Raw genomic sequence first — 14,508 nt, forward strand, 5'->3', positions numbered from 1 at the left:
AAAAAAAAAAAAAAAAAAAAATAGTTAAATAATTTATATTACACCTAAACAAATTCAATAATTAAAAATTTCTATGACGAAAGAAATTTTATAAAGTATTAAGAAAGAAATAAAAAACTAGTTTAAAACAAGCCACATTTGATATAATAATATGATCTGTTTAGTATTTTTTTTTTTTTTTAAGTATTTTTAGTTAACCTTATAGTGCTTTTACATTTTCCTTACAAGCAATTCAAAATTAAATGAGTAGAATATTGAAAATGATGTTGTTTTTTTTTTTTTTTTCCCCCTTGTATATTTAATGTTTTTGATTACACACAAAAAAGGTTCTATGTGCTTTATTTTTTTTTTTTTTTTCGGTTGCATGTAGGTGCAATTTTTTTGACATTACTTTAAAAAAAAAAAATATAAACCTATTTGTGCACATGATAACGAAGATTTACACACACATTATAAAAAAAAATGCTCATATTCTCTCACCCAAATTACCTTGAAATTTAATTAATATGAAAACAAATGATATAAAATACGCTAAAAAAAAGAAGAACATTAACTATTATCCATTGAAAGTTCAATGAAATCCCCTTTTCAATGATAAAACTGATAATTAGATATAATAAAAAAACTCTAACATGAAAATAATAATTAAAGAAGGAAAAAATAATCATAATATATACAAGAAAACTTCTTAATTCTAAAGAAAAGTATTAAAAGATATTGACAGAAAAATACCTTTTTTTTTTTTTTTTTTTACTATATCTATATATATATATATATATATATAATTTGTTTAAAATAAGAAGTATAAATACTTTATATAATGATTAAAAAAATAAAAAAAAACAGCTTTCAAAATAATATAAATATAAAAAAAGATTAACAATACTTTAATAATTTTTTTTTTAAGATAATAAATAAATAAATATAAAAAGAATTTTTTTTTAATTTACAAAAAGCTCTAATCATTATTATTAAAAATAGTAATCCTCCGATTATATTTTTATATTTTTTTTGAAATTTTTAAAGGGGTAAAAATCTGTATTTTTCATATTAAAAAAAAAAATTTTTAAAAACTTAAAAATATGTATACATGCGTAAATGCTATAAAAAATAAAAACTATAATGTTTCGCATATAAAATTATTATTAGTATGGCAACACATATCAGCAGCAATATTCATAGCTTTATAAGCTATATCTTTAGCACTCAAATTTTCAATATCATACAATGCTCTTGCAGCAGCTATAGCATATGGGCCTCCTGATCCTGTACCCAGAACATTTCCAGATGGTTCTAGAACATCACCATTTCCAGTTACTTCTAATAAAATATCTTTATCAGCCACTATTAAAACTGCTTCTAAATGTCTTAGATATCTGTCAGTTCTCCATAATTTCGCTAATTCAACACAACTTCTCAAAAGTTGATCTATATAATAATAAAATGAGAAAAAACAATATAATATATATATATATATATATATATATAATATCATCTTATATATATTGGTATTAAATGAAATATGTAAAAAAATTTATATTCATGTTTAAATGAAAAACTTACTTGGATATTCATCTATTTTTGTTTCAAATTTATCCAGTAAAGTAAAACAGTCTGCTGTAGCACCAGCAAAACCCATTAAAATATTATCTTTTAATCGTCTTATCTTTTTTGCATTTCCTTTAACTATCTAATTTAATGAAAATTAATGAAATTAATATAATAATTTATATAAATAATACAAAATTAAAAAATGAAAAATATATATGATAAATAAAAAGTTAAGTAGGTTATTAGAAAAAATATCATAATGTTTTAGTAAATACAAAACTCTTAATTAAATAATGAAAATTTATTTTAATTATTACATTAAAATAAACTCTAATTCAGTTTAAGTAAAAAACATAAAATAAAAAATATAATAGAAAAGAAAATTTAACTTTATAAAAAATCACATATGAAAATAACAAATATAACAAAATTAAAATTTATATACAAATTAAATAATTAAAGCAAATTAATATTAATTATAGTGTAAAAAAGGAAAGGAATTAAAAATATATAAAATGTAATAAAATAATATCTCATTAATATATGAAAAATAAGATATAAACCATTGTCCCTTGAGAAACCATTCCATCACCAATTAAACACTAAAAAAAAGAAAATTACAATTAAAGTAATAATAATAAAAATTTTCTATATATTTAATGGGTTATGAAGAATTAAAACAATATACTTGTTTTTTAGATACACTACACCATTTTATTCTTTTATTCTCATTTTGTTTTTTTGTATATTTTGTAATTTTTTCTTTTTTTCTTAATTTACCACTTCATTGTTTTTTCGTACGCACAATATAGTAGTTCCATAACGAGGAATTATTAATTTTCGGTTATCAGAGAAATAATTTCTCTAAAAAAGAAAATATAAATTTAATAAAAATTAGAAATGAGTTATACTAATTAAAAGCTATTTAAAATAATTACTAGTATAGTTTTGGTTATTGGTTTATGAGTATTAATTAAATTTGAGAAGTATCTAATATACATTTTTTTCTTTATTAATAAATTATTAAAAAAGGAAGTAATTTAAAAACTTGAAATATATTACAAAATATTATGAACGTTTCTTTTTTCAAAAAAATGAACATTTATGTATAAACAGAAGAGGCATATATAAACGTGTAGAAAAAAAAAAAAATATACATAAATTAATATATAAAAAGGTAAAGAATTGAAAACATATTTTTATATAAATATGAGGTATATAAAAATAAGTATACACAAAAAAAATTTATTTGAAGAAAAAAAACTAATAAATATTTAAATTTTTATACTGATTTAAAAAAAAAAAAAAAAAAAAAAAAAAATAATGAACGCATAAGAATTTTTTTGTTTGGTTTTTAATTATAACTGGTACAAAATTTAAAAAAAGATTATAAATTCCATAAAAAAATTAATAAACATATAGAACCTTTTTTTTGATTAATTTTAACTTTAATTTTTTTTTTTTTTTTATGAAGAATCATAAGTAAATTATATTGTCAAAAAAACATTAAATGCATAAATAAATAAACAAATAAATAAATAAATAAATATATATATATATATTTTAATTTAATATGAAATTATTTTCACATTTGTAAAAATAATAATAAAATAATAACAATAACAGTGTATTAAATAAAAAGTTGTAGATATTTAATTTATTCTCATTCTACTTACATAATTTTATTCTTCATTTTTATATATTCATAGAACTAGATACAAATGTGACATAATAGTATAATGTATTAGAGTGACATTTCTTTTATTAAAGTTTTACACCTTTTAAAAACAAATGAATATTTATATATAAATATTCCAGTTTATGAAATAATCAAGCACTTTTTTTGGAAAATTCTAATGTTCATTCCATATATGTGATCACAGTCCATGTGTTGCAAACATATTAGCCATATTAATTAAGGTGTTTTCTTCACCTAAAAATAGCTTATAATTTATATAGCAATCATTTTGTTTAATTTCATTAATAAAATTTATTTTTGCATCATCTTCATATTCAAGAGTCAAGTTTGGAAACTCTATTAAATAAGAATGAATTTTAATATTAGGCACAAAAAAATCAATTACATTTTCTCCATATTTCAAAGATTTTATAGTGTAACAATTAAATATATCCCATATTCTTATACCATCTTTGGCTAGAGATATCATTATTTGCTTTTTATCATTTACATAACATTTTATGACGTCATTTTTATGACCTAAAAATATTGTAAAATCTTTCAAATTAAGATATGATTCATTTTCATTTTCATTTTTTGAAATTTCATTTTCTTTAAAATTAGAAAATATATCATCACTTTTCTTTTTTACTATTTGTACATAATCTCCATATTCTTTCAATTTAATGTCCTTTTTACATTTCAAATCTTTTATATTATTTTCATTATTTTTGCTAAATGCAGTAAATGGTATACGAAAAATTTTATTTCCTTTGCATAAATATAAATGAGTATTGAAAGGCTCATTTGAACAAATATATGTGCAATTTTCTGTATTCGTTTTTAAGATATATACAGCTTTTTTTGATTTTAAACCAAAAATATGTAAATTTCCATTGCTCGTTAAGGAAATTAATGTATAATATGTATCATATATATTTGGAGTCACCGAAATAATTTGTCTTATGCTAGCATTTATATTATGTTGGTATAAAAGCATAGGTTTAACCTTTTTTTTCTTTAATACATCACTTAAATTGTACACATGAATAATATTATCATCGCTATATGTATATACAACATTTAATATTTGATCAATTAATATATCTTTAACTTCACCAAAATGTGCTTGAAAATAATTTATTAAAAATCCTGATATAGATGACCATACATAAATATTTCCTATTTTGTCACCTCCAAAAATTATTTTTTCATTTTTTGTTAATTTAATAACGCTCAAATTCACTCGTACGAATTTCGTATAAATTGCAGCATTTTTTGTAGATAAGTATTGTGATATAACTTTTCTATTGGCATTTAAAATAATAAAATTTCCATTATTAAGCATACAGATTTTCTTTTCTTTGTCTTTTATTGAATTTTCATATTTATTTTCACATCTTTCATTATCTAAATTTACTAAAAGTATTTCATTGTTATCATAAACCAACATTATTTTATTATACTCCATTTTGCTATATTTGTTATATTTTTCTTATTATGTTGTTATTTATACCTTATGTAATTTATTTAATTTTGCTTATTTTACTATAATTAGCTATTCTTATTTTATATTGTTTTATTAATTTTATGCTCCTTTTTTTCTAAATCTTCGTTATGTCAGTAATATTTAAAAATTTGTATTTTATATTACTGTTTTTTTCCTCTCTTAATTTCAATAAAAATATATTTATTAAGCTCAAATGTTAAAATTTATTACATCATTTAAAAAAAAGATAATTCTTTTTTTGCTATATATTTAAAAGGGTTTAAAATAATATAAATAAAAAAAAAAAAAAAAAAAAAAAAAATTGCTATAATTGTTTCATCTATTGAGTTTTTCAGAAATATTAATATTTTATTTTTTTAATAATTTTATTATTAAAATGTTAATATCGAGAAAATTGAAAACTGAAAAACAGATTTATTTATTTTTTTTTGTAAATTATTTTTACGTGAAAAATTATAAATAATAGAGTCAACCTCATTTTTATATCTTTTAATTATAAAAATTAAAACATTACAAAAAAAAATTGAAAATTTTTAAGTAGAGAATGTAATAATTTAACAATGAGAAAAATTAAAAATACGTATTTCAAATATTTTTTTTCTTAATTTATGATGTTTTAAGGATACAGTTTCATTACAAAAGCTTCTTTAAAATATCTTCTCATATTGAAGACCCTTAAATCAAGATTTAAGTAGTGTGATCATAAAATTTAATAATAATTATTACTGTTACATCTATTAATGAAAATTTTTATTTAAAATTATTTATTTGAGTAAAATTTTTTCATTCTTCATTGTAGTATATATACTTGTACAATAAAGAACAGTATGAACTTATAAAAATTAGATATAAATTATTACAAAGCTTAATCTTAGGAAATTTTACCACAAATATAGTATAAAATGATAAATTTAATTCTACATTTTACACATTATATATAAGTGTTATCACATTTATTTTTATTTTATTTTATTTTTTTTTTTTTGTTTATTAAAGAAAAAAATATTAATCCTGCTTAAACATTATTTATTTTGTTAAAATATTTTTTATAAAAAATAAAGGAAAGAATAATATTTGCATTTTATAGTCATAAAAGAAAATTTTTCTTATTTCTAACAAAAAAAATAATGAATAGTACTAGACTACGTCACATTGAAAATGCATTAAATAATTTTAATTTTATTTCTCCTTTGGATATTTATATGCGTTTATATTTTAAAAGTAATAACATAAAGAAAAAGGACAAACCTTATATTTCAGAACATGTTTATAATATAATAAAGAATAAAACTTTATTATCATATTTATCTTCTCCTATTTCATTATATACCAATATAATTAAAACTTATTTTTCATCTGACAAGTAAAAATATTAAAGAAACAAAAGAATATCGTTTTTTTTTCTTAATAAAAAAAGAAAAAATAAAACATTGAAATGTGTTCATTTTTTTTTTTTTTTTTATAGATGGAAATATGAAATGAACAACGAGAGAATCCCTGCACATGTAAGATACTCCTTCCCAAAAGAATTATATGATCAGTTAGTAAACTGCTACGGTGAAAAAAGAACTATAACCTTAATGTCTATTTTGAACGAAAAAGCACCAATTTTTTTACGAGTTAACAGTCAAAAAATATCAAGAAATGAGTTGTATAAAATTTTAATGAGCAAAGGAATATCAGTTGAAAAATGTGTAAATTCTCAACATGGATTACTACTTACAAAAAACCAAATATTGAAAAATATTCATGAATACAAAAAAGGATATTTTGAAATTCAAGATGAAGCTAGTCAAATAGTTAGCTCTAAAATACCTGTAAAGCCAGGCTATAAAGTACTTGATTATTGCGCGGGTTCAGGTGGAAAAACGTTAGCTTTTTCAAATTATATGGAAAATACTGGGAAAATATATTTACATGATATAAGAGATAAGATGCTATCACAAGCAAAAATTAGATTAAGAAGAGCTGGAATCCAAAATTACATTCTTTTAAATTCTAATCACATTTTATTAAAAAAATTATTTGGATATATGGATACAGTAATTGTTGATGCACCTTGTACAGGTACGGGTGCATTAAGAAGAAATCCAGAAATGAAATATAAATTTACAAATGATAAATTGTATGATTATGTAAATTTACAAAGACAGATTTTTGAAAAAGCCTTGCTTTACCTTAAAAAAAATGGAAAAATTGTATATATAACATGTAGTATATTAGATGCTGAAAATGTTCATCAAGCTAAATATTTTTGTCAAAAACATAATTTATATTTATCTGAACCACCGTTTCATTCACTACCTCAATCAAAATCAATGGATGGTTTTTTTTTAGCAATTTTTGAAAGAAAAGAGTGATAAAAATGTACAATTTTTATTATTCTTTTAATTCTTCTTTTCCTTCCATATGATATTTTATTGAATTTTAAAGTTTTAATGAATTTTTGTATAAACATTACGGGAAAAAATAAATATTTTTAAGGGTATTTTTTTTGGTAAATTTTAATTAAGTGTAATGCAATTATAATAATGTTATGTTTTTGTTTTTATATATTTCATATTAAACTTTTTATTTATTATGTTTTTATGACTTTTTGTATTCCTTTTTTACGAATCTCTAATTTCAAAAGGCATATAAATATATACTCATATATATAATATAGTATATCAATAATATATAATTGTACTAAATACAACATTTCTTAAATTAATTTTTTTTGTATTATTTATATAATTAGAGCAATTAATAATTAATTTTTAAAATTCTCAAATGCTTTAAAATGAGAATTTCACATAATTATAATCTTATATAAATTCTATTATTAATAGTATAAAATTATTTTTAATTCTGTTTTTTTAAATATTTGTATATTTAACTAAAAAAAAAAAAAAAAAAACATATTTAAAAATATAAGGCAACATTTATATTTTTTCTTTTAAATGTTATCTTTTCTAACATTAAATATTTAATTAAAATAAATATACATATATGCATTGTTACTACCTTAAACATTTTAATTTCACTCAATTTGTAAATTTTTTCTGTACGTTTGTATAATATTTATTTTTAATAATACACTTAAAAATAATATTATGTTGTATTAACAAATGTACAATAAATATATTTAAAATTTCAATGTATAGAAGTACTTTATAATAAAATTTTTTCTATAAAAACATACTTTTACATATACTTAGGAAAACACGAAAAGCAAAATTTTTTCTTCTTTTTTATGAATATTTGGTTTTTCATAGTTAATATGTTACTTTAATAATATGATTTAATTTTTTATAAATATAATAATTACATCTACATGTTTTCCCAACGTTGTTTTTAAAAACTAATTTTCAAAATATGTTAAAATATAACACAATTTATAATATTTTTTCATTAGAATTACATAATTATTTAAATATTTAAATCTAAACATATACAAAGTAATTCAATCTTTTCTTTTTTTTTTTTTTAAATTAAAACTTATAGATAATTTTCTTTTAAATAAAATATAGAAACTAAATTTCCATAATGTGAAATTTTACCCTTTAATTAAAATGTTTATTATAAATAATAATATTAATAAAAAAAAAAAACTTATCTGAATTTTTCTTTGAAATAAATATTTTTCTTAAAAAACATTTATATATTAATGATTATAATTCATTAAAATTTTAAATTTTAGAATCTTCCATCTTAAAAATTATTAATTTTTTCTTGTATATATATTATATTGTTCCATTCTACTTACTAGTTTTACTAATATTGACATACTGTTTATACTATTGACATATAAACTGTGGTTGTTATTATTAAAAATAAAGATACTTTTAACCAAAGTTAAAGAAAATTAAACTTATGCAAGCTTATATCATAAATAACATTTTTATATATTAATTTTTAAATAAAAATTAAGGTGCTAATGTGTCGAAGAAAAATATAAATTTTTTTTTTTTTGGTTTTTTTTTTTTTTTTTTTTTTTTGTTTAATTTTATCCTATTTTATTATTTTTCTTTTTTTTTTTTTTTTTTATTAAATATTATGTTTAATTTTATAAATGTAACAATTCTAAATTATGTATTTCTTTCCGAATGAAAGTTTTAAATATGTTAATTTTTTTTTTTTTTTTATTTTTTATTTATGCAAACATAAAAGAAAATTTTATTTAAATATGTATTTATGAAAAAAAAATACATAAATACATAAATATATATATATATATGCATATTTAAGTACATTAATATTAATATTTGCATTTAAAATATAATAAAATAAATTTAAAGTATAAATCTTATTTTTTATAGTGTGTATTTTTTATTGTATATATATATATATATATATATATATACTTTTTTAAATCGTAGATTATATTTATTTAAAAACAAAAAGGAAAAAAAAGGTAGTATGTGTTTTTACTAATATTTTTATGCGTATTGTTTTTTTTATTTCTAAATAAGGGTGTTTATATATATATTTAAAGCATTTAATATTTTTTAAGATGAATGAATTAATAGTTTTTGACACGAATCATTCAAAATCAATAAATGATTGTGAATTGGATTATTATAGCAAAAAATTGGCAACATGTTCAAGCGATAATACAGTAAAAATATTTGATGTAAGTCTTTCAAAAGATCCTGTATGTATAGCCGAAATAAAAGATCATAACTCAGCTGTTTGGAAAGTGTGCTGGTCGCACCCAAAATTTGGAAGTCTTTTAGCTAGCTGTTCATATGATAAAAGTGTAATTATTTATAAAGAAGTAAGTATAAACAAATATGAAATGATATACTTCAATAATGAACACAAAAGTAGTGTTAACTACATTGAATGGTCACCACATGAATATGGTTTGCATTTAGGATGTGCAAGTTCAGATGGACATATTAGTATAATTTCTTATTCTATGAATAAGGATCCTAATGAAGGACATTGGAATAAAAATAGTATAAAGGCTCATCTGAATGGAACGACATGCTTAAGTTGGGAAAAGCCTTATAATTCCCTATCAAATAATAAAAATTTGAATGATACTGATTTTATAAATTCATTTAAATTGGTTTCAGGAGGATATGATAACCAAGTCATTATTTGGATGTTTGATAATAACACAAAAGAATTTCATAAAATTTTTCAGATGAATGATAAACCACACAATTCAGCTATAAAAGATGTTTCTTGGAGACCTAACATAAATAATTCAACAAATATCATTGCTTCTTGTTCAGAAGAAAAAATAGTTATATTATGGGTAGAAGATGTAAGTAATAACAGATGGAAAAATGGTCAGGTTATAAAATTAAAACATAAAATTCATAAAATAAGTTGGTCACCGAATGGCACAATTTTAGCAATAGCCTGTAGTGACGAGAATGCTTATTTATATAAAGAAAACATGGAAGGAATATGGGAAGAGATATGTAATTTAAATGATGATAATTCTTTATCAGATTCCTTTAATTTACCAAATGAAACAAATAAAAATAATTTTCCTATTAATCAAGAAAATATATCTTTAACAAATAACACGCAGTTTGATGAATATAATACTTCATATATGAATGAAAATTCAAATATTTCAAGTATTAACATGAATTACCCAAATAAAGGTATTAATATAAATAATATGCATCAATTAAATTATCAAAATAACAATTCCTTTAATTCTTCTTCTCAAGAAAATTATGGAGCAAATACAAATTCATTAAATCTTCAATATGGAAATTCACGTACGCAAGAAAATATGAATTTAAATAGTTCAATTCAAGTTAATCCAATTCAAAATAGTGCAGCACAAAATAATTTAAAAAAAAATAACCCAATGCAAAATAATCCAATACAAAATAATCCAACACAAAACATATCAAGCGTACATCAAAACAACCTCTATGGTCAAACATCTTCACCAACTGTTCCATTAAACCCTAATATTCATAATTTTAAAAATAATGCAAATCAACAAAATTCATCGCAAAGTTATTTAATGACGCAAAACAAAAAAAATAGCACAAGTGTTGCATCAAATATAAATAGTTTTCAAATGGGCATACCACCACCACCTCCACCTCCTCCCCCATCTTCACAAAATAGTCCTTATGGAAATTCGAACTTTTCTTCTCAACAATTACCAAATTCTTCGTCTAATTCATATCAACCTAATTCAACTTCACCATACTTTGCCCCACCACCACCAGCATTAACAACAGCAGGGACAACAAATCCAATGATAAATAAACCTAATTTTTCACCATCCTCACAAATATCTACTAATTTTACATCACCTCAACTTTCAACTTTTCCAAAAGCAGCTACATCTTCAGTACAACATCCCTCATTTTCAACTATAAATACAAATAAAACTAATTTCACACCACCCTCTCAGATAACAAATTTACCTAATTCTTCTAATTCAATGCAACCACCCCAATTTCAAAATATTAATTCCAATAAAACTAATTTTAGTGCTCAACCTCCCCCACCACCACCACCTCCATTTCCTTCCACATCGACTTCACAAACTAATGTAAAAGGTATAAATAAAAAAAATAGTTTTTCTAATTTTAATTCTAATGTGAATCAAACAAATATACCTACCACCAATTCTGCTATGCAACCTACTAAAAATATGAATGCTAATTATCCTCAAATGGGTTATCATCCACCACCCCCACCCCCTATGAATGCAGTGAATGAAACTATTGTGAAGCCAACTAATCAATTCACTTATCCTAATTATAATACTTCACAACAAAATACAAACATTAATAATTGAAGAACAGTAATAATAAAAACAAAATATAAAAGACAAAAAGGAAAAAATAAGGAGGTATCTATAAGCAACACTATTTTATCATTGCATTAGAGATGTGAACGAACATAAATTTTAATAGAATATTCCACCTACCATAGTGTACATATGTAAATATATATACTTATAAATTTTAGTTAATTGAAGAAAAAAAATAAACAAAAATAAATAAAATTATCTTAAATTTTTATAATGTGTTTTATATATTTTTTTTATTTATGTATATTTTTATCAACAATTTTTTTTTAAATATGTGAAATAAGAATGTGGTAAATTAACATTTTTTTTATAAAAAATATAATTTTATCTCAACTAAAATGAAAAAAAAATTATTCTAGTTAAAATTTTACCCAAAATTTTTTTATTTCCCAATAATTCTTTTCTTTTTTTCTTATAATTTCATATACAAAATTTATATATATTTATATATATATACTTTTTTTTTTTTTCTTTTTACAAAAAGAATAAACTTGAATTAATTAAAGGCTAATTTTATTTTAATATAGGAAAAAGCTATTTGGAATACTCAAATAAGCGTTAAAATTTTAAATTCGTTTATTTTTTTTTTTTTTTTTTTGAACAATTTTTGTAACGTAAAAATTAATTATTTAAAACTCTCGTAACAAATTTTTATTAATTTTATTTATTTTTTTTTTTTTTAATACATTCATTGTAATTTTAAAGAAAAAAAGAATTGAAAAGAAATTTAACTTTTTTAAGAAAATTTATTTATTATAAAGTTTTTAACTAATCTACTTATATATTCATATAATATTTTTTTATAATAAATTTGAGTACTTCAGAAAAAATTCACAAAAAATATATAGATAAATAAAAATTATGTAAATATAGATAATTTTTGTAATTTGATTTTTAAATTTTCATTTCTAACAAATTCAATTATTTTATTAATTTTTTTTTTTTTTTTTTTGAGATGTATCATTATGTTTTTTCATGAAATATACAAAATAATTTATATTTGTTTTTAAATATATTTTTTTTTTTTTTTTTTTTTATGGAGTAAAATTTAAAGAAAATATATATTTAGAAAAATGTCTCAAGAAAATAATGAAGTAATTATGAATGATGAAGCAAACGAATATACCGAAGAAAACTTAAATGAACATTTTAATGAATTCAAAGTAAAACATAATTAAAAATAAAGCAATAATTCTATTTTATTTTTATAACAATATATGGTTTATAAAACTATTCTATATAGCTAAAATTTTATTTTTCTCATATAATTTTGTTTTATTTTTTATAGAAAAGAGAACATGTATATTTAGCTTGTATATCATCATTAGAAAAAGAAATATGTCAAACACACACATATTTGAATGAATGGAGAAGTATGCATATGTATGATGATGAAGATAATAAATCATCAAAAGATATCATAAATATTAATTCGTTAAGAAATATATTAATTGATCCATGTATTAATCTGGAAATAAAAGAATTAAGGCAAAAAGTTTATGAAATAACTAGAAAATGTAATTTGGCTGAAGAAAAATTACAAGGATGTAACTTCGATGCACAAGCCACCGCTGGACAGAGATTAATAAACAAATGCAAAAAATTACAAGAAGAAAATTATGAACTTGGAAAAACGTTAGAAGAGAATAATTTACAATCGTTGTCAATACAGATTTTAAATTTAAAACAACAAATCGTTTTTTATAAAAATGAATTAAAAATATTAAAGGAATTGAATGCTGATATTGATGAAGATAACGAACTTTTAAGCCAACAATTAGCCGAACTAACTAAAAAGTACACACAAGTTACCGAAGAAAAAAATGAATTAGAAAAAAGTAATTTGAAATTAAATAATTATATTGATTCATTAAAATCAAAATTAAGTAAATATAATGAAATCTCAAAAGATGAACAGAGACACAAAAAGAAAAATAATTATTATTATAATTCTTCTGAAAACAATGCAAATAATGAAATTAATAATAATGAAGAAAACCAAGAAGAATATAAAGATGAGGAAGAAGAATATGCAGAAGAAATGGAGGATAATGATAATGAAGAAGACGAAAATTATCAAAAAAATGAGGACTTTGCAGAAAGAAAAGAGGAGGAAGAAGAGTATACAAATGAAAATGACAGTTATAAAAAAAAAAATTCAGATGAAAGTAGAGATAGAAAACATAGAAAATTGGATAAACATTACTATAAGGACAAAAAGTATGATAAAGATAAATATAAATTAAGAGAAAAAGAAAAGGAAAAAAATAGGAAAGATAGAATAAGAGAAAAAGAAAAAACAAAGGAGAGAATTAAAGAGAAGCTAAAAGAGAGAGAAAAAACTAAAAATAAATATAAAAATAGAAATAAGGAAAAAATCAAATCAAAAACTAAAAAGGAACAATATGATGGTAATTATTTGGAACAAAAAAGAAAATTTACAAAAGATCATGATAATGATTTTAGAGAAACTCCTAGAACAGATAAATTTGATAACTCTAACAATGTTTCAAAAAATGATGATATGGAAGATAAAACAAGTGAATGTGGCAGGTATGTATATATATTTAAATGAAAACAGTATTACATAGTACTTTATATTTTTCTTAAATAAAATATTTTTTTAAGATACTTTTTTTTTTGATTTTTTAAAAAATTTTTTTCTTTTATCAAAAATTTAATGTGTTCTTATTTATTCCTTTTTAAATTAAACCATACTTATTTCCACATTAATACATGTATTCATTTTATTTTTTAACAGTGAAAGAGAAAGATCGTGTAGAAAAAAAGAAAGAAGTAAAAATAAATACAAAGAAAAATATAAAAGTCGAAAAAGAATTAAAATAAGAAGCAATGATGAGAAAGAAGATGATGATGCTTATGATAAAAAATCAAATGGAAGATCATGATTTTTTTATTACTATTTAAAATATATAATTTATTTTTTAATAAAGTTGTTATATAATAATTTCCATATTTTTTATT

General features: G+C 19.9%; 5 protein-coding genes across 5 annotated transcripts; 3 read left to right on the plus strand and 2 right to left on the minus strand.

The window, feature by feature from the left end:
* Positions 1–1,117: 1,117 nt before the first annotated feature.
* Positions 1,118–2,552, minus strand: ClpQ (ATP-dependent protease subunit ClpQ, putative; the record flags this gene model as incomplete). The annotated part of the gene is made up of 5 exons (XM_028673274.1): positions 1,118–1,428; positions 1,564–1,690; positions 2,115–2,153; positions 2,332–2,415; positions 2,490–2,552. The coding sequence occupies 5 exons, from the start codon at positions 2,550–2,552 to the stop codon at positions 1,118–1,120; spliced, it is 624 nt and encodes a 207-aa protein (XP_028529744.1).
* An 876-nt stretch (positions 2,553–3,428) lies between these two features.
* On the minus strand, positions 3,429–4,700 carry PGAL8A_00452200 (WD-repeat protein, putative; the record flags this gene model as incomplete). Its single annotated transcript, XM_028673275.1, has 1 exon — positions 3,429–4,700. The coding sequence occupies one exon, from the start codon at positions 4,698–4,700 to the stop codon at positions 3,429–3,431; it is 1,272 nt and encodes a 423-aa protein (XP_028529745.1).
* Positions 4,701–5,866: 1,166 nt separating this feature from the next.
* Positions 5,867–7,099, plus strand: PGAL8A_00452300 (sun-family protein, putative; the record flags this gene model as incomplete). The annotated part of the gene is made up of 2 exons (XM_028673277.1): positions 5,867–6,102; positions 6,205–7,099. 2 exons carry the CDS (start codon positions 5,867–5,869, stop codon positions 7,097–7,099), a joined length of 1,131 nt encoding a protein of 376 aa, XP_028529746.1.
* Positions 7,100–9,234: 2,135 nt separating this feature from the next.
* On the plus strand, positions 9,235–11,508 carry PGAL8A_00452400 (protein transport protein SEC13, putative; the record flags this gene model as incomplete). Its single annotated transcript, XM_028673278.1, has 1 exon — positions 9,235–11,508. The coding sequence occupies one exon, from the start codon at positions 9,235–9,237 to the stop codon at positions 11,506–11,508; it is 2,274 nt and encodes a 757-aa protein (XP_028529747.1).
* A 1,088-nt stretch (positions 11,509–12,596) lies between these two features.
* On the plus strand, positions 12,597–14,432 carry PGAL8A_00452500 (conserved Plasmodium protein, unknown function; the record flags this gene model as incomplete). The annotated part of the gene is made up of 3 exons (XM_028673279.1): positions 12,597–12,686; positions 12,812–14,076; positions 14,285–14,432. The coding sequence occupies 3 exons, from the start codon at positions 12,597–12,599 to the stop codon at positions 14,430–14,432; spliced, it is 1,503 nt and encodes a 500-aa protein (XP_028529748.1).
* Positions 14,433–14,508: the final 76 nt, after the last annotated feature.

The sequence above is a fragment of the Plasmodium gallinaceum genome, assembly GCF_900005855.1.
Source record: "Plasmodium gallinaceum strain 8A genome assembly, contig: PGAL8A_v1_130, whole genome shotgun sequence".
NCBI lineage: Eukaryota > Apicomplexa > Aconoidasida > Haemosporida > Plasmodiidae > Plasmodium > Plasmodium gallinaceum.